Source organism: Propithecus coquereli, unplaced genomic scaffold, assembly GCF_000956105.1.
Source record: "Propithecus coquereli isolate 6110/MARCELLA unplaced genomic scaffold, Pcoq_1.0 Scaffold164, whole genome shotgun sequence".
Classification (NCBI taxonomy): Eukaryota; Metazoa; Chordata; class Mammalia; order Primates; family Indriidae; genus Propithecus; species Propithecus coquereli.
The window spans coordinates 4,363,311-4,382,823 of record NW_012140969.1 but is presented as its reverse complement, the minus strand read 5'-3'; the positions used below and the strand labels follow the sequence as shown (position 1 = coordinate 4,382,823).

At 56.2% G+C, this 19,513-nt stretch overlaps 4 protein-coding genes across 4 annotated transcripts in view; 3 read left to right on the top strand and 1 right to left on the bottom strand.

Annotated features, from left to right (window-relative positions):
• The window catches only part of SAMD1 (sterile alpha motif domain containing 1), a 2,822-nt gene extending 598 nt beyond the window's left edge, over positions 1-2,224 (top strand). Inside the window, exons 2-6 of the mRNA XM_012641263.1 lie at positions 2-283; positions 700-997; positions 1,086-1,182; positions 1,280-1,391; positions 1,509-2,224. Coding sequence (XP_012496717.1) covers positions 2-283; positions 700-997; positions 1,086-1,182; positions 1,280-1,391; positions 1,509-1,667 — 948 coding nt within the window. The 3' untranslated portion in view covers positions 1,668-2,224. The remainder of the gene's footprint in view (position 1; positions 284-699; positions 998-1,085; positions 1,183-1,279; positions 1,392-1,508) is intronic.
• A 1,420-nt stretch (positions 2,225-3,644) lies between these two features.
• On the top strand, positions 3,645-6,682 carry LOC105807882 (chromosome unknown open reading frame, human C19orf67). The gene is made up of 6 exons (XM_012641383.1): positions 3,645-3,982; positions 4,681-4,825; positions 4,965-5,065; positions 5,147-5,332; positions 5,727-5,861; positions 6,318-6,682. The coding sequence occupies exons 1-6, from the start codon at positions 3,645-3,647 to the stop codon at positions 6,490-6,492; spliced, it is 1,080 nt and encodes a 359-aa protein (XP_012496837.1). The 3' UTR covers positions 6,493-6,682.
• Positions 6,683-9,536: 2,854 nt separating this feature from the next.
• Positions 9,537-11,819, bottom strand: LOC105807874. The gene is made up of 3 exons (XM_012641376.1): positions 10,737-11,819; positions 10,128-10,201; positions 9,537-9,876 (listed from the first exon to the last, which is right to left on the bottom strand). The coding sequence occupies exons 1-3, from the start codon at positions 11,302-11,304 to the stop codon at positions 9,859-9,861; spliced, it is 660 nt and encodes a 219-aa protein (XP_012496830.1). The 5' UTR covers positions 11,305-11,819; the 3' UTR covers positions 9,537-9,858.
• A 5,232-nt stretch (positions 11,820-17,051) lies between these two features.
• The window catches only part of PALM3 (paralemmin 3), a 13,354-nt gene continuing 10,892 nt past the window's right edge, over positions 17,052-19,513 (top strand). The window contains exon 1 of the mRNA XM_012641261.1: positions 17,052-17,068. Within this exon, the coding sequence (XP_012496715.1) occupies positions 17,052-17,068 (17 nt within the window). The remainder of the gene's footprint in view (positions 17,069-19,513) is intronic.

Below are 19,513 nucleotides of genomic sequence, written 5' to 3'. Positions count from 1 at the left end.
GCCGCCGCCGCCGCCGCAGCCACAGCCGCCGCCGGAGGGGGGCGCGGCGCGGGCCGGCGGCCCGGCGCGGCCCGTGAGCCTGCGGGAAGTCGTGCGCTACCTCGGGGGCAGCGGCGGCTCCGGAGGCCGCCTGACCCGCGGCCGCGTGCAGGGGCTGCTGGAGGAGGAGGCGGCAGCGCGGGGCCGCCTGGAGCGCACCCGCCTCGGAGCGCTTGCGCTGCCCCGCGGGGACAGGCCCGGACGGGCGCCGCCGACCGCCAGCGCCCGCCCGTCTCGGGGCAAGGTGAGCGCGCCAGGGAGCCGGGGCGCCGCGCGGTGGGCAGGTGCGGGCGAAGTTGGTGGCGGGGCCGCAAGTCCCGGGAGGAACCGGGCGGCGGATGGCTGGGGCTTTGCGCGCGTTCCCTGTGGGTTCGGCGTGTGGTGACCTTGGCAAGTGACTTAATCTCCCCGAGCCTCAGTTTCCTCCGCTGTAAACGCGGCTTTATAACAGTAGCGACCCCTTGGGGTTGTTGAGCGAGTTTCGTGAGATTTGGTTGCTGAGGGTTTATGAACACAGAGCCCGGCACGGAGTGACGCGTAAAAGTTAGTCCGTATTGTTACTAAAGGTGGCGTTGGGCACTCGACCCAGTCTCGGATCCCAGGGTCTGGGGCCAGGATTAGAGCAGCTACTTACCTTGCCTGCTTCCCTCCCGGGCCCAGAGGGGTGGAGAAGAGCGAGTGCTTGAGAAAGAAGAAGAAGATGATGACGACGACGAAGACGAAGATGATGAAGATGATGTGTCGGAGAGCTCAGAAGTGCCCGAAAGTGACCGTCCTGCAGGTGCTCAGCACCATCAACTTAATGGCGAGCGGGGCCCTCAGAGTGCCAAGGAGAGGGTCAAGGAGTGGTCACCCTGTGGACCCCACCAGGGCCAGGATGAAGGGCGGGGACCAGCGCCAGGCAGTGGCACCCGCCAGGTGTTCTCCATGGCAGCCATGAATAAGGAGGGGGGATCAGGTGAGGAGTCCCCTCTGGGTGGGGGTTCCAGGTGGGGACCAACGCAGCCTTAAGACAAAGCCACAGGCAGCTGCTGTTTCTTTCCCAGCCTCTGTTGCCACGGGGCCAGATTCTCCATCCCCGGTGCCTTTGCCCCCCGGAAAACCAGCCCTCCCTGGGGCCGACGGGACCCCCTTTGGCTGTCCGTAAGTTGGGGTGTTTGAGACATGCGGGTGCTGCCCAGGTGTGTGTGACAGCCAGAGGGCCATCAGCGTTCACTGGCGGTCCTCGGTTTTGCTGCAGTCCCGGGCGCAAAGAGAAGCCGGCTGACCCCGTGGAGTGGACGGTGATGGATGTGGTGGAATATTTCACAGAAGCAGGCTTCCCGGAGCAGGCTACAGCTTTCCAAGAACAGGTGAGTTCCCAGCCCAGGACCACACACACACACACACACACACACACACACACGCACACACACACAGCCTCAGCACGGGTGTGCTGTGACCCTGCTCTCTGTCCCCATCCTGCCCAGGAAATCGATGGCAAGTCTTTGCTGCTAATGCAACGTACAGACGTCCTCACCGGCCTGTCCATCCGCCTGGGCCCAGCCCTGAAAATCTACGAGCACCACATCAAGGTGCTTCAGCAAGGCCACTTTGAGGACGATGACCCTGATGGCTTTCTAGGCTGAGCGCCTAGCCTTGCCCCTGTCCCAGCCCATTCCAGCCCCCCTCCCACCTAAGATCCCCCAGAGTCCAGGAGCTGGATGGGAACTCCCTCAGCCCTCATAACAGATTCCAGGGAGGGGACACTCCCTTACTCATCTCTTTCCTTTGTGTCTCACGCACACACCTGCGCCCCGGCTCATCAGTGTGGTTGGGGGGGACAGCGGCCTGTTCCTTTCACCCCTGGAGGCCAATCCTCCCCCCAGCCCAGGACATTTTTGGAAAAAGAAAAAAAAAGGAATGGGGGGCGCTTCTCATCTCCCCAAGAACTTCTTCAGTCCAGCCAGTTGTTTCCTATATAAATGTTTTTTTCTGCCTGTTCATTTTGGTGGGTGGCCTTTCCTCCCTTCCCCCACCACCCACGCCCCTTCCTAGTCTGCCCTTGGCCTCAAGGGCAGCAGCTTGGGTGGGGTCCCTGGGCCCTCTTTCCCCTCTTTCTGTTGGGTGTCGCTCCAGCTGGCTGTATTGCTTTTTAATATTGCACCGAAGGTTTTTTAAATAAAATTTTAAAAAAAGGAAAAGGAAAAAAAAAATGCCACGGAGTCCATTTTTTTATGAATGGGGCAGGGAAGAGTATTGAAGAGCCTCCTGGGAGATCCTAAGGTTAGAATAAAATTGTCTGGGCCAGGAGAAAGCCAAGTAAATGGGCTGCCTCACAGCCTGCTGTGACAGTAAGGGCTCCAGGAGGGTGTGGACAGAACAGAGTCAGGCACACACAGTAGGTGTTCAAATGTTTGTTGAGTGACTAGCAGTTAACTTTTTTTTTTAAAGAGACAGTGTCTCACTCTGTCATCTAGGCTGGATGATCAGAGCTTACTGCAGTTTCAAACTCCTGAGCTCCTTCCTCTGCTTCCTGAGTAGCTGGGACTGCAGTCCAGTGCCAACATTTTTTTTTTTTTTTTTTAGAGACAGGATCTGGCTATGTTGTCCAGGCTGGTCTTGAACTCCTGGCCTCAAGCGATCCTCCCTCCTCAGCCTCGTGAGCAACTCCATGCTTTAAGAGCATTTTTCCTCAGTCATCCTCCCTGTAGCTCTATGAAGCAAAGAACTCGTAAAAACCCACTTTACAGATGAGGCAGCGAAGATGTTAGCTCAGGGTCACCCAGGGCAGCGTCTGACACCTGTCAGTTCTTTCCTCTGAGTCCTTAAATATAATTAATGTCTTTGGCTTCATGGCTATGTAACTTGTCAGCCTGTGTATGGTACAGAGAATCGAGTCTACAAATGTTGGGGGCAGGGGTCTGTTCTGGGACCATGGTAGGGTTTCCAGGGGTTCCTGCTCCTCTCCATAAAAGTAACAGAAAGGATTGGGCCATTAGATAAAATCACGGGATAGGAAAAAATTTCCAAGTTAAGACTTACAGTAGTATAGCTACTACATCACAAATCCCTGCTAAGTTCTACTGCAGTTTCTCAACTCCATTAGGGTTAAAACAACAAAAAAACCAGGTTCCTCGGGGTCAGAGAGTGGAGGTGGCACCTAGGCATCTTTCTTCTGTGTACCTGCGCCCTGAGGTTTGGACGCACGTTAGAGACCCCTCTTCTCTAGGAAATCGCCTTGGTGAGAGAAAGGTGCTGGCTCTGGGGCCGCACCCCTGAGACGTGACCGCCCCAGCAGCGGCCTAGGTGGTCGCCCTGGGCTCGCCCCTCCTCCCCACCGCCAGGTTCCCGAAGCGCGCGTGTGCGCGGGGCCCGAGGGTGCGCAGCGGTTGCGCAGCGCGGATCAGAGCGGCGCGCCCCTCCCGCGTGTTGAAATTCAAAAGAGGCGAACTCCCCCAGCGCCGGGTGCGGCTGGAGAGGTCGAGGCAGGCGCGAGTTGAAGGGGCCTGCGCTCCCAACCCGGGCAAGTCTGAAGCTCCCGGGGCGGGGCGGGGTGGAACCGGTGGCCAACGTGAGCATCCGCAGAAGCTTAAAGAGCTCAGGTCTCCGCCCCGGGCCCGGCGATGGCTACGGAGCAGTGGTTCGTGGGGCCGCTCCCTCTGGGCCCTGGAGAAACGCCGCCCCCAGACGACTTAGAACCCGGGGCGCAGCCCTGCGGAAACCCCAAGTGGTCGACGCCTCCTGCCGTTCCTGGGGACCCACCAGAGCCCGAGTCTGAGGATGTCCAGGAGCAGCTGCCGGAGGCCCCAGCCGCCTCCGCGCCTTCCCCTGAGCCTCTGGTCCCCGGTCCCGGGCCAGCCCCTCCTCGCCTACCCCTGGACACTATGTTCAGCCCCATCACGGAACAGCTCCGCTACCTGCTCAAGAAGGCAGATGATTTCCAGAGCTACTTGCTCTACAGGTGATGAGGGACGGGGTCTTAGGTCCCCATGGGTAAGGAGACTCAGAGGAGAGGGTGACAGGTTAGGTGACACACAGCACGGTTGCAAAATTAGAGCATTAGGAGCCAGAGGGAGACAGTAAATGAAGCTAGCCAATTAGGGATCCAGTTTCAGAGAGTGGTGAGAACTGGGTGGAACTGGGGGTGTTACCATCCTGCGACCCCCTGTGGGCCTGGGGGGTTGCTAAATCCCTAGGACTTTCTCTCCCAGTTTTTAAATGTCGGCTTAGATCTTGAACCCTGTGCGGGGCTAAACAAAACTCACCTGAGGCAGGTTTGGCCCACGGACTGCCAGTTTGAGACCCCCAAAGGATAATGTGATTCCCAGGCCAGGGGCAAAAGAGATTGTGATTGTCAAGTTTCAACGTCCATTGGAATCCCCTGGGAGGCTGTTTAAGCCCTAGATTTCCCGGCTTCACCCTGCCTGGAGTTTTGGGTCTGTAGTGAGTTGTGGGCCTCAGGTGTCAGCCTTTTAACAAGTGTTCCAAATGGTTTTGATGTAGGTGGGCTTGAATGATGCTCAGAGGAAAGGCCTGGGACTAGGAGATTTTGTACCAGGGGATCTGTGTGGGCCAGGGATGCGGGTGGAGGGTGAGTAGAATGGGAGCGACTGGTAAGAGGGGGAGGGATCCCAGGCAAAGGTCCCCTTCTCCCTTCAGCAGGGACAGCGTACAGAAGGAACAGCTGGCAAAGGCCATGCCAACCTTCCTACAGATGTGCGAGCCCTACTTCCTATACTTGGAGGCAGCTGCAAGGAGCACGCCCCCCATCTATGGAGCCCTGCAGGAGTTGGTCCGAAAGGGGGTGTGTGTGTGCTTCCAAGCAGGTTTTCTAGACCCCACGCCCCTTTCTTCGCACAGCTCCAGGCCTGGGGGACGGGAGGGAGGGAGGAGCGTGTTCCTGGCAGGCCAGCTGATCTCATTATACCTCCTCTTTCATGCAGCTGTTAGAGATCTCCCAGCAGCTGACCCTGCGCCTAGAACAGCTGGTCCTCATGTATGCCTCCTTCGGGTTCGTGAGCCTGGAGGACACTGACCCTCTGAGGTAAAGGGTAGGAGATGGATTTGGGGGTGTTGTGGCATAGTCCAGGGCCCAGTCTCATCCCCCCCTCTCCCATCCTGCCAGCATCTCCTGTTTCTTCTGCGGGAGGTTCTCCATCAGCCCTTCCCATGAGGTGTCCATCTTCAGATACTGTGCCCCAGCCGCCTACACTGCCAGCCGCTTCCCCAGATACCTCTATAAGAAGATGCGCTGGAGCCTGGAGACCATCCCAGAGCCCAGTGGCAGGGGGCAAGATTCCCATGTGGATTAGTAAGTCCCCTTACCAAAATAAAAGTCCCTCCCTCTCTGGCATTCTGTGACGAATGCCAATATGGGTCTCTGAACTACCAAAGCATGAAAAGCAAACCAGAAAACCAAAGACCTTTGAAAGGCCACCCCTACCCTCTACCTTTTTTTATTTATTTTTATTTTATTTTTTTTTGAGTACTTTTTATTTAAACTCACCCTCCCATTAAAATAAAAGCCCTTATCTTAAAAGGAGGCTGGCGGGGAGAAAAGGCCTTGGTATTTATTGAGTCACATCCGTACCTGAGAATTTCAGAGCAACTTCTGATGCGTTTCTACCTCCTCTTCAAAATCAAAGCCCTCAACAGAAGCAGCTATGAAACTGGTCACTTTCCATTGTTGCTTCCTCCCCTCCCAGCTATTTCCTGTGCTACCGAGATACCTGGGAAGATACAGGCAAGAGTCCGGCCAATTCGTGCCCCCAGATCCAGAAGCTGTGGTCCATTGGCCGATGGGTGCCCCTAGGACCAGCCGAGGATGACATTTACTCATGGTAGGAGCTAGAGCAATGGCAAGGCGGGCTTTGGGCTCTGGAGGGAGGGGCAGAACCCCACCAAAGACCATCTGTTTGCTGCCCTTGGTAATGATAGCATTTTATTGTGCCCTGAAAAGCACTTTATGCAGACCCTAGTAACAACCCATTGAGGTCTATACTATTGGCCCCATTTTACAAAGAAGAAAACAGGCGCTCAGAGAGGTTAAGTTACCTGCCGAAGGACACACAGCTAGCAGTGTGATTGGGACAGGTTAGAGACAGTTATTCAGCCTCGGGGGAGCTGCCGATACTCTCTCTGTTTCTCATCAACAAGGAAACAACTTCCCTCCAGGGTTTCTCCCACCCCCCAGCTGAAACAAAGCCTCTTTCAGCCACAGCTTCTCACTCAAGGGGAGGGGCTCCCGAGGGCAGGGGGCACTCAAGTCCAGGCCTGTCTGTCCCCGGTCTCCCCAGGATTTTGTGCCCGCAGCCACCTGGGGACTACCAACAGCTGCTGACCATCGGCTTCGAGGAGCCATCGCACACGCTGGCCACCGACCTGCTGGTGCAGATCCTCACGGGCCAGGCAGGCCCGGCCCGGCCCCCGAGCGCGGCGGGGCCCGCAGCGTGGGCAGCGCAGGGGTCTTGAACCTGAGGAAGAGGGTGGGAGCTGGAGCTTGACAGTTTCAAACTCCAGGAGAGAGGCTCACTCGTTCTCCCAGTGTAGCCCGGCCTCGCCTTCCAAAGGGCCAGGCCGAGCCGACCTGTCCGCACTGAGTCCAGCCAGGCCGTGGGGCCCAGAGTTCGGACACACCAGTTTTGTGTTAAATAAAAGAAAGAGGTCACAGGCTCCGCGTCCGTTCCGAGCGCCGCGCCCCTCCCCTTGGGGCGGAGAGGCCCCGCCCGCTCGCTTGGCCTTCTGGGAAATGTAGTCATTGGAAACAAACCCATAATCTGCCTATAGGCGGACGAGAGCGCGGCGCATGCGCATACGTGCACGTGAAGCAAAAAGGGAAGTGCCGGCGCAGGTCAACAAGCCAGAAAACCGCAAGTTTCGGGTAGCAGGAAAGTTCAACACCCACTGAAGGAAGAGACCTAGGGCCACGCCCACTCCATTCTGACCCGGAAGTGATTTCTTTCTAACATAAAAGACTACATTACCCGACGTGCCCCAGGAAAGTGTTCGCGATCAGTTTCCGGAGGGCCGAGTCAGACTTTTTTTTCCCGTCTTCCAGCTTTTGGAACTTTAGATCCGGGTAGGTCGCCGTCCTTCTCCGGGTATCCGGGGCGCGAGCCGTGTGGGAGAGTCGTAAGGAACCCCAGCTTGGGATCTCTTAAGCCCCTTTTCACCCCTGGGCGGGAGAGGAGACCCAGGATAAGGGAGGTGAACGCACCTGTTTAAACCTCCTGCGAGCAAGTGGCGGAGCTTCAACCCTAAGCAGGTCCTTCTGATCTCAACTGGCTTCTTGCAAGAGGAAGGGCGTCCTTCCTGACCCGGGTGTCACTCACCTGCGCGTTATTCCCTTTTAAACCAAAGAATACCTTTTGGTTCTCCTCCCCCATAGTCAAAGGAGAAACCTTTATGCTTTTTAGCAAAGCGCGCACCTCATTGTCCCTGGCACATAGTATTATCACAAGCCTCAGTTTACAAATGACAAAAAACGGACCTAAGAGGCGAAGCGAGTCAAGATTGGACGCCCAAACCCTTGCTCTTCGTGGGGGCTTCTGGGGACAATTTCTGACTGCAAAGATTTTTTTTTTTTTTTTAAATCTATGGTCCTGATCTGAATGAATGCAAGGAATTTCTGAAGTTCCCTGATACTGAGTCGAGGTAGCCCCTGTGAGTCTGCCCGTGGATGTAAGACTCTTTTAGCTCGATCCAATAGAAATATAAAGCGAGCCACAAACGCAAGTCACATATGTAATTTCAAACTTTTTAGTAACCACATAAAAATAGACGAGGTCAGGTTCACTTTAGTGATTTTTTAAATTTAATCCAATATACCCAAAATATTATTTCAACATAAAATCCATGCAAAAATTAGTAATGAGATATTTTCCTTTTTTGTACTAAGTCTTTCAAAGCTGGTATTTCAGACTTATAGTGCATCTCAATTCAGACTAGCCACAAGCAGCTTTAGATTGTCTTCCTTCAAATGAAAGGCAGAGTTTGCACACCCTAGAGGTTTCCGGTGGGTAGTGGTAGTGCAATACTGGAAGAGGAAGGAAACAAGCTTGATTTCCTGGGTCCTGTTGCTCGGCAGTTGTCTACACCCATGCCACTCACACTCTAGCATGCATCAAAATCACGTGGAGAGTTCCGTCATTAGGACTGGGAGGAAACTCAAGAATTTGCATTTCTAACAAGTCCCCAAGTATGGCTGCTACCACTGGCCCAGGCACCACACTTTGAGAACTTCTGGTCTACATCTGCATCATGGTTCTCAAATTTGGCTGCACGTTGGAATAAGCTGGGGAGCTTTAAATAAAAATACTGATGTCAAGCACCCCACCCCCCCATTCTGGTTTGCTTGGCACACGGGGCCTCAGTTGAGTTTCATATGCAGGAAAGTTAGAGAACCCCTGACTCTCTCCTGCCTTTCTCTCCAGATCTCCCAGAGTCAAGGTCAAGCATGTGGTCAGTGTACTGATGCTGAGGTCAGTAGTTGGGCCTTTCTTGGACTGAGCTGCTCTTGGCTGTGTGAGCCTTTCTTCTCATGTGTATTTCATTTGCTGTCCCTATGCAGGGGACAGAGTTGGACAAATGGAGGAGTTCAAACAGCAATTCTAAAACGTTCCTGGGTCTCACCTTTTCTGGTCTCAGTGCACTTCTAAGAAGCTGTTAAACTCTAGCCCCAGAATGTTAACTGCACAGATACAGTTTTACAGACAACTCAGGGTGTTCACCCCCCCTCTCCAACCCTCATCCAGGGAAGAGAATTTAACCAGGGCTTGCGAATTGACAGTCAAAGGTTCTGTTGTAAGCAGGTGATGCTTGCCACTCTCCTTTCCTCCCTCATAATTTTAAAAGTTTTTCCTAAATAGTGACAATCGTGAAAAGTTCAGATTTTTATTTTGCGTATATATATATATTTAATAGTCTAAGAAGCAAAGATTTCTCTTTTAAAGGCTGGGTTTCCAGTTGCTTTTGGAAAGCAGAAACTCATGATACTTCCCTCCCTCACTTCACTCCTCCGTTGTGAGGAACTATGACGTCAAGGACCATGATCAGAAACTGCTGATGTCAAGGAGTAGCTTGAACCCTCACCACATATGCCCTTTTTTTTCCTGGTTTTTTTTTTTTTTGGTAGCTATTGTATACGTCTCCAGGATAGGAACCGCCTCTTATCACTTGTGTCTAGCCAGCGCCCGGCGCGGGGCACGCCATTGGCACAAATAAATGTTGACAAAGAAACTTGGAAAGGGAGGGCGTGCGCCCTGTCCGAGCGTCACATTTGCGCCCGTGCCGCCAGGGGGCAGTCGGACCCGGGCCAGGCCGGGTCTGGCCGCGGGAGGCGGGCAGCCCGGGAACAGGGCGATAAGGGCACATTCCCGCATTCCGCATTCCGGCCGGCGCCTCTTGCTGTTTTCTCAGGCCTCCCTCCGACCTCCGTCTTCCCGCCCCAGCCCAGACGAGGAGGACCCAGAAGAAAACAGCCTCCACGGCCCTGAAAGAAGTGGCTTTATTGGGGGAGGGGGCAGCTGAGACCCTCTAATAGTCAAGGGAGAGAGGGCAGTTCAGTTTGCAGTTGGGAGGAGACGGGCCGGACAGTTTCGTTGGCCGAGTTGGTGGTGGTCAGTTTCCCAGTGCGGACTAAGCAGTTTTATGGAGAGAGCTTGTCAGTTTCATAAAGTCAAGATCAAGGTTGGGCCGGTCGATTTCTTCTCCCCCAGCGCAGAGAGCTGATCCGCATCCAGACCGTCTGCCGATCCGGAGGGCACCGCGGGGTAGCCCCCTCCCCGGTCCCGCGACGGATGTGTTACTTCCGGCCACAGGCCCCAGCCTGCTCAAACCTCAAGGTTTGCGCTCTTCCTGGCGAGAGAGGGCCAGAGGAAGGCCGGCCTCAGAGACCCGCGCACCGCACCCAGGTGCGGGGTGGGGCGGTTTGGACCCCAGGACGACCGCATGCCCTTCACCCCCGGGCTGCGCCCCACACTTTGAGCTCTGGCCAGAGTGGCGCTCCAGGGGGCGCGGGACTACATCTTTCCCCACGCTGCGTCCTGGTACCGCAGGGAGGAGGGGAGCGACCAGCGCTCTAGGTACACGGGGAAGGGGACTCCCACCTGCTCCAGGCCGTTCTCCGAGGCCTTTCTGCGGGGGGGCCAGATCACCGCCAACTTTCCGTCTCCCCTGCTCGCTGTGGGGGGGAAGGGGCGCTCAGCCGGGGTTGCCCCTCCTCTCACCAGCTGGAGGCAGCCCGGATGAAGGAGGCCGGCCGCGCCCCTTAAACACACACAGGCGTTCACCCTTCTCTTCCCCGTGGAGGCCTCCATCCAGCTCTGCGGAGCCCAGGAACCCGAAGGAGGAGAGAAGTGAACCCAGAACGGAGAGGCAGGAGCCCGAAAATTCAGAGGGAGGATCCAGCAGTGCCAGAACCCAGTCAGGGTTCCCTGGAACCCGACAAAGAGGAAGACATCTGGAATCCTCCCTCACCCGCCCTCGCGACCTAGAGGGTGTGGGGCCGGGAGTCCCTCACTCCGGGCGGGAAGTGGAGCCCAGGGAGTGGGCAGCCCAGAAGGGGTGGGCAAAGGACGGAAAGTTGAGAAGGGGGTCCCAGGAGTTTGGGAGCCTGCAGGGAGAGACCCCCGAGAATCGGAGGGCCAGAGATGGGGCCCCCGGAGTTGGGCAGTCCGTGGGGGCGGCTGGAACCCTGGGTGTCCCCCGCGGCTTACCGGTGAGGCTTGGCGCAGGCTCCTTGAGCTCGGTGGTACCGTAGATGCTGCGCCGCTGCCGCTGCAGCTCCCGCTCGCGCTCGCGCACCGCGTGCACCTCCTGCTCCAGCAGTGACGGAGCGACACACGGCGGGGCGCGGGCCAGCACCGGGCACCCGCCCTGCCCCGCCGAGCGCGGCCGGCCTCCGGGCTCCGGCAGCCGCTGCGGGCCCCCGCCGCCCTCCGCGGCCGCCGAGGAGCTGCTCCCCGCGGCGGCCTCGAAGAAGCGCTTGAGTTCGACCAGCGGCTGCGGCGGCGACCGGGCGCGCGGTGGCGGAGCCGCGGGGCGCGCCAGCGCCGCCTGCCGGTGGGCCTCCCGCTCGATGTCTCGCAGCATCTGCGCGCCTGCCCGCGCGCGCTCCAAGGCGCGCGTGGGCGCGGGGCCAGGGCCGGGCAGGCTCAGCACCGGCCGTACGCGCAGCTCCACGAGTTCGCGGCTCGCTCGGCCCGGGCTCAGGCCCCGGCTCCGGCGCAGGCTCTCTTCGCGTTCGCAGCTGCGGCGGATTTCGCGCTCGATGGGCGTCTCCATGGGCAGCTGCTGCGGGGGCGGTTCGAATAGGCTTGACCCGCCGGAGGAGGAGGTCTCAAGGCCCGGAGGGGGACACTGCCGCTGGACCTCCGCACTTCGCGCTTGGGACAGCCCAGGGTCGTCGCTGCCTAGCTTGGGACTCACAAAGCCCGCAGCTGTGGACGGCCCGGGGCGCTCTGCGTCCTGCTCGCCTGATGGCTTGAGGACTTCGCTCTCTTGCTCGGTGGTCTCGACGCCCTGCTCTGCGGCGGGCACGGGTACCTCGCAGCTCGGCCTGGGGACTTCGGTGTCCCGCTGTACAGCAGGCTCCAGGGCTTCGCTGTCTGGCCCAGGGGGCTCGTGGCCCCGAGCTTCAGGCGACCCCAGGGCTCCGCTCTCTGGCCCGGGGGCCTCTGCGTCCAGGGTTGGGAGCAGCTCGAAAGCCTCAGTTCCCCCCCTGGCCCCCCCCGCCAGGGTTTTGATGCCCAGAACTAGGACACGGTGCCCTGTGCGGCAGCTGTGGCTGCAGTCGCGGCCCGTGGGTTCCTAGGCGTTGCCCGCACCGGCCGCTTCTCTTTGACCCGCCTCTGGCCTCAAGAACGGCCCCGGGGGGCAGGGCTGGGCACCGCCCCCGGCACCTGCCAGGAGACTCGGGCCCCGCCCTGGCCCCGCCCTCCGGACAGGGGCGTCTCGGCTGGGCACCGAATTTCGTCCATGGTGCGCGCAGGTCAACTCAAAAATAGGACTTCTTGGAAGAGGGCTTCCCCAGACCCGGCGCACTACCTGGGGGGCCACTCTGGGTGCAGTGTTTTCCCACTGAGCGCACCTTGGTACCTTTTCGGCCCCATCTCCCTGGCATTGCGCGGGAGACTTAGCCCCAGCCGCGCGCGGGACTGGGCTCTGAACCACTGGCCCTCTTGTGGGGGTGTCCTCCGAAGCCATCTTTCCAGGACCTGGCCAGCCCCGCCCCGCCGGTGTGAGCCAGCGGGCAGCGACGCCCCGGCCTCTGGGCCTTCCCTCCAGCTCCCACCCTTGCGGCGCACAGCTCCGGCCCGAGGGGGCGCCAGGAGCCGCCTTACCGCGCGCCGGGCGCTCTCTCCCAGCCCTGGGCTCCGCTGGGTTCCCAGCAGTGCGCCGCCTTCCCAGCCTAGCCGAGCAGCGCCTTCCCCTCCCCTACCGGAAAAGTCCGCGGGGCGTCCGCGGCCAAGTGCACTCCCAGATTGAGGGAGGAGGGAGAGACTGACACGGCGCGCCCAGGGCGCAGCGTAGCGGTTGCGGTTGAAAGGCGGTCACCTTGGGCCCAGGCGGCCAGGGAGGCCCAGACTGGGGACAGGAGGCATCCTGGCTGGTGGGAGGAAGCAGATCCCTGAGGCCGGGACCAGATCGTGTCGTTCAAGAGCAGGATCGATGTCCCCGCGCGGGCCATCCACCCCCGGGGAAATTTTCCACTCTTCCCCTTGGTGGAAGCAGGCTCTCCCTGGAACCTGCCCCCACCCCGCCATTCTGGGGTGACCAGGAAGAAAGATATAGTTACCTAGAGAAAGTGTGTGGGGGGAGGGGAGCCACACAGCCTCAGGAACCCCCAATAATCCAACTACCTGATCACCGCGTCCCCCAACTCCCTGCCTACAGGTGATGACTTCCCTCTGCTCTTCCACTCTCTCACTCTGTCCCCTCCCGGATCCCAACCTCCAGCTGCTGCCCTCCTCCCTCTGACCTCCTTGGTCTAATTGGAATCAGGCCAGCCTGGGCTCCATCGCGCTTATAACCTGAGCCAGATGTGAACCTTCTCCAAGCCTCAGTTTCCTTGTCTGAAAAATGGGGTTAGCAGTGCCCACTGGCTAGGGAGGTGATGAGGATTAAAGTTATATACTTCTGGAAAAAGTTATCTCTGCAGGGACTTCTCCACTCTGAGACCTTCTGTTCCTTCCTCTGGCCATGCTAACCTGGCTCTTGGTCCTCATTCCACTCAGCTTTCTCTGTCCAAGGACACTTGTCACCATTTGACAGACCCAGTTGCTGTCCCCTTCCGCTGTCCTCCTTCCCATTAGCTCTTTGGTCTTCGGGGATGCTGGTCCATCCTGATTTCCTTCTACTTCCCAGGCACCCCTTCTCAGATTTCTGTTTCAGCTGCATCAACAAGCTTCCATTGGGGCCCGCTGATGGGAGAGAAGAGAGCGAGGTCAAGATGTTTATCCCCACAACCCCTGCCTCCAAGCCCCTCCACTGCAGATCGCAGGTCCACATAGCTCTGTCCAGGGCTAAGAGGGTGGTAACAGCACCCAGGGGTTGCTAACCCAGGGTGCTGGACTATGCCTAGATGGTTTCCCTACACCTGTGTAAGCTGTCTCTTTGTTAAGTTCTCATCAGTTGCAGTCTTTCTTCCAGGACTCAGACTGACAATTTTTTTTTTTTTGTAAGAAAGGGTCTGCTGAGACTAGAATGCAATGGCCCAATCATAGCTCACTGTAACCTTGAACTTCTGGGCTCAAGCGATCCTCTTGCTTCAGCCTCCTGAGTAGCTGGGACTACAGGTGTGATCGTCTCTTGCTTTTTTTTGTTGTTGTTTTTTTAAATCGAGACAGGGTCTTGCTTTGTCTCCCAGGATAGAGTGCAGTGGTGTCATCATAGCTCACTGCAGCCTCGATTTCCTGGCCCCAAGAGATCCTCCTGCCTTGTCCTCCCAAAATGCAGGATTACAGGCGTGAGCCACCAAGTCTGGCAATCTCACGCTTTAAACATCATCTCTATGTGGATGCCTCCCAGATTTATATCTCTAGCCCTGACTTCTCCCCTGGGCCTTGGACTCACATCCGACAGTCTCCAGTCTAATCGCTATCTCAGACTGAACACTCCCCAAACTGAAGTCCTGGTTTCCCCTAACCTACTCCTCCCCATTCAGTTCTCCACGCCAAAAACCTAGGAGCTGGCTTCGATTTCTTTTTCCTTCAGCTGCCCTCCAATCCATCATCAGAACTGTTGGCTCTGCCTCCAGACATATACTGAACTCATCCACTTCTCTCCACACTTGTTCCAGCCACCTCCTCTCCTTCCAAAGGCTCCCGTCAAATCCAGAATAAAAATCCAAATTCACTACCCCAGCCCAGAAGGCCCTGCCTGCTTCTCAGATCTCATCTTCTGATATTGTCCCCTTAGATCACTTCATTCCAGCCTTCCTGCTTCCCTCAAACCCCCTAACTGCATTCCTTCCTACCTCGGGGCCTTTGCAGTGCCTTTCTGGTTGGAATGACTCATTACATGGCTGGTTTCTGCTATCGAGGTCTCAGCTCAAATGTCACTTCTTCAGGGGACTGGTCCCTGGTCACCTAGCCTACAGCAGCACCCCTTTTGTAAGCCCATCCCAGGTACGCTCAATAACTCACCCTCTGCCCCGGTTATCACCGATTACCGTTATTTCTTTGCTTATGCGTGTATTATCTCTCTCTCTCCCCACGCTACAAGTGACTTGTATTATAGCATTTTCTGTTTGTCTTGTTCACCTTTATATGCAATTCTCCCAAGCCTAGAACAGTGCCTGGCACATAACAGTTGCTTCAGAACGATTATTTACCAGCACGCTGGGGGGCCGAGGTGGAGGATTGCTTGAGCTCAGGAGTTCGAGACTAGCCTGAGCAAGAGCGAGACCCCATCTCTACTAAAAATAGAAAAATTAGCCAGACACGGTGGCACACACCTGTAGTCCCAAGTACTCAGGAGGCTGAGGAGGGGGGATGGCTTTAGCCTGGGAGATTGAGGCTGCAGTGAGCTATGATTGTGCCACTGTACTCCAGCCGGGGCCACAGAGGGAGACCCTGTCACTAAAACAAACAAAATCAAACTATAAACAATTAAATAAAATATTTTATCTCCTCCAAAAGGTGGAAACAACTCAAATGTCCATCATGGGTACATAGATCAACAAAATGTGGCGTATTCATGGAACGAAATATTATTCGCCCATGAAGAGAAATGAAGTACCCAGTGCACGCTACAACATGGATGAGCTTTGAAAATACGACGCTCCTTCCTTTCACATCTGAATCAAAAAAAATAATAAAAAAATAAATACATAAAATGTGATGCTCAGGGAAAGAAGCCAGATACAAAAGGCCACATTGTGTGTGAGTCCATTTATATGAACTGTCCAGAATAAATCCACAGAGACAGGCACAGATTGGTGGCTGCCAGGGGCTGGAAGGAGGGAAATGGGGAGAGACTGCTTAGTGGGGCTGGGTCTTCCTTTGGGGGTGATGAAATGTTCTGGAAGTAGGTAGTGGTGGTGGTTGCACAAATTGTGAATATTACTAAATGCCAGTAATGGTAGATTTTTTTATGTGTATTTTACCACGATCACAACATTTTTTTTTTTTCTTTGGGACAGAGTCTCACTCTGTTGCCCAGGCTAGAGTGCCGTGGCGTCAGCCTAGCTCACAACAACCTCAAACTCCTGGGCTCAAGCAATCCTTCTGCCTCAGCCTCCCGAGTAGCTGGGACTACAGGCATGCACCACCATGCCCGGCTAATTTTTTCTATATATATTTTTAGTTGTCCAATTAATTTCTTTCTAATTTTAGTAGAGACGGGGTCTCGCTCTTGCTCAGGCTGGTTTCGAACTCCTGAGCTCAAACAATCCACCCGCCTCGGCCTCCCAGAGAGCTAGGATTACAGGCGTGAGCCACCACGCCTGGCCAATTTTTTTTTTTTTTTTTTGAGACAGGGTCTCGCTCTGTTGCCCAGGCTGGAGTGCAGTGGCATCATCATAGCTCACTGCAGCCTCCAATTCCTGGGCTCAAGCGATCCTCCTGCTTCAGCCTCCCGAGTAGCTGGGACTACAGGTGCGCACCACCACATCTGGCTAGTTTTTTTCATATTTTTTAAAAATGTTCTTCCTTCGTATCGTGGCAAATATACCTTCCGAATGATCCAGAAAGTCAGGTCCGATTTAAAACATTTTGGATCCCTAGGAGTTTTTTACTAGAATTTGGAGCACAAGACCCCATCCCTCCACCTGCCCCCCTTTTTTCCCTACCCCCAGCTCTATCTAGCATAGCAGGGATCCTTGTGCATACACCTAGGGGTACCCAATGCCAAATGTCCAAGCTCTTTCCACATCTCTCTGCCGACAGCTGTCCCTTGGCCACCCAGAGGAGGATCTGGAAGAAAGAAGTGCAGGATATAGTTGGGCACATTTCCCTTGCCCTGTAGGGAGGGTCCCTTCTGGAATGTCCTCTAAAGCGTGGGGCCCCCAGGGGGCAAGGGCCTTTCTCGCTGTGGTTCAGGTTGTAATTGCACAGTGTAACCAGGGCTGTGACGACGAAAGCGCTGAGGACTGCAGGACACCAGAGGGGCCTCTGGCCCTGCCTGGAGAGTAGAAGATGGCTTCCCCAAGATCTTGTTTAAATGAAGTATGAAGTCGGCTGAGAAAGGGGGTACTGGCCCTTTAAGAACAGGAATGGGGTATAGAACGGGGACCCTCAAGATTTGGATAGGGGGTTCTCTAGATCTTTCTAGTCACCACCCTACCCATAACTGTTACAGCATCTAGGGGCATCTGGGGGTTATCACGAGATTGGATTCTCCCATTTGACAGAAGGGGAAACTGAGGCAAGTTGCCCACATTTCCCCCAGGGCTCAAGCCTCCTGGTTCCATGGTGCTCAGTCTGTGGTTTCTAGAATCCCCTGGCTGGATCACCCACCCACCTTCCTTCCCTCCGCACTTGAGAGCCAGGGTCAATAAGGGAGGCTGGTAGCGTGCAAGCAGATTCGGCATGTGCGCTATGCGACGGTACTGTCATGTGTGTGGCTCTTGGAGGGCAGTCAGACTCAGAATGATCGGGGGTGCCAGATGGAGATGCCATTCTCTTGGTGGTGGGGGGTGGTCACCAACTGGCCACTCTCGCCAGCATTCCTGACCACGAGTGTGACAGAGTGTGTTTGCTGAGAGGCAGCCGGGCGCAGCAAAGGAGGCCAGCGGCTGGTGAATAATTTATCAGGACAGCTGATAGTACCTCCCCAGAACTGCCCGCCAGCCCCCAGCCCCCCTCGGCCGCCCGCCTGCCCGCCTGGTACATGCCTCCCTCCCGCCTCCCTGGCCCAAACCAGCTGGACCAGCTCTCCCGGTGCCCGGCCGCAGCCCCCCCCTTCTCTGGCCAGCCGAGTCACAGCCTTGGCACTCCGGACAGGCGGGTGGTGGGTCCTGAACTCAGAGACCAGAAAGTGGGCTTCTGGGCAGAGATGGCTCTGCAGAGCCAGGTGTGGTCTCCGGCCACACCCATGTAAGTGTCTGGGGTCAGGGGCGATCGGTGGGCAGGGCCTGGGAGGGGGTCACAGGGGATGTTGGCCTTGCCTGGGAGCCATGGACCCCAGCGGGCCTCTCCTAAGGGGACCGGGAGAGCGGAGGGCAGTCAACCCCGCAGGTCCTCAATGCCCTACTTCCCCAGAGAGTCATGGGGTGGGGGGAGATGTGGATTCCCCCGGACACCTTCTTCGGGGATTTTCCGCTGGCAGCCTGAGAACCCAAAGTCCAGCCTGGGGGGTGGGGCCACAGCCGGGGAATGTCAGGGTCTGTCACTTGCACGCTTTGCTTCTAAGAATCACCCCTTTCGTGTCCGGGGCGGGAGGAAAATGCTTGTGATCCAACAGAAGAAGTTAGATCTTTCTCCCAAACTGAGAAAGACAGTGGGAAATTTGAAATGATGACCCGCTTCACGAAATGGCCACCAACTGGTTCCTGGTGGCCACAAGCCATGGCCACCTACGTTGTTCTTAGAGAGTCAGAGATAAACAATAGCGTATGGGGTATGTGAAGGATTTTAATAGTTGAGGTGTGCGGGCTTTTGAAAGTGACAGGGGCTCCAGAGGTTTGTAAAGAGTTCTGGAAAAGGGGCTCCCTCCACTAGGGACCCCAATTCAGTTCCTCACCCTTCTGGGTCCCCCATTGCATTATTCACCAACTGCAAACCTGGTTGCCTAGCAATGGGAACCCGATCCCCCCAGCAAGGAAGAGGCAGAGAGATTACATCTTGGGGGTAGGACAGGAGAGGGAGGGCTTCAGCCCTCCCCCAGGGGCAAACCCATAAGCAGGGAGTCAGGGCTTCCTCTGGGACATCCTGCAAAGTGTGACTTCAGTTTCTTGTCCCAACCAAAGTCCAGCCCTGTCCCCCTCACCCTAGGCTGATCTCTGCCTTCCTAGCTGCCACGATGGGGATTCCAGGACCTGGACCGCCCAACTCTGTTCCCAGTATTTGGGATCCAGGAGCCTCAAGTTCTGATCCCAACTTTACGACCTTGGATGAATCTTTTTCGCCATTTGTCAGAGCCTCAATTTCCCTAACCATAAAATGGGGACAATATACTACTTACCTTCTGAGACTTGGGAGGATTAAATGAGTTCCTGTAGGCAAAGCATTTAAAACAGCACCTGGCACAAGGGATGCGCTTATGATTGGCTGATTCTGTTCTTAGCTGTAATGTCAACTCAGCAAAGAGTCAACTCGAGCATATCATTATCAGGGCAGGGAGGGGGAGGGGGAGGCAGAGGTGGCCGTGGGAGCCCAGCGGAAGGCCCATGGGGCACTTAGAACACTATATATTGTAAGTGCTGTTATGCCTTCATGGTGTAGCCACAGAAGGTCTGGGAGGTCCCAGCTGGAGCTTGGTCTGTGAGACTAATACTGTCCTAATAGGGTTAGGGTTCAAATTAATACATTTGAGGGCTTGCTCTGTGGCTACCGGTGGCTAGGTGTCCGAGATGCCAGGTAGATAGACACTGCCTTCTAGATATTAGCAACTATGTCGCTGTTATTTTCTATGCTGCACGGGCAGTATGTGCAGCATAGTCAATATAGCGACATGGTTGGAGGTACCTCCCCTTTTTTTTTTTTGAGACAGGGTCTCGCTCTATCGCTTGGGCTAGAGTGCAGTGGCCTCGTCATAGCCCACTGCAACCTCAAATTCCCAGGCTCAGCAGGGGTCTTCAGTGCATGCCTGCGATGAGGTTGATGTGACAGTTGATGCCCCTAACCATCTTGCACGAGTCATAGTCAGCCTCCGGCTTCCACAGGGACCCCAGATGGGGCCAGGGGCCACTCTGCAGGCTGGAAAGTAGGGATGTGTTAAGGCAGATGAGTGAATCTCACGTTAAACCTTAAACAAGTCTCCCCTCCTCCTCCCAGCTCAGGGTCCAGCCCTAGGCAATGTGACCCAGTGACCCTTGCCCCCAGGAAGAGGG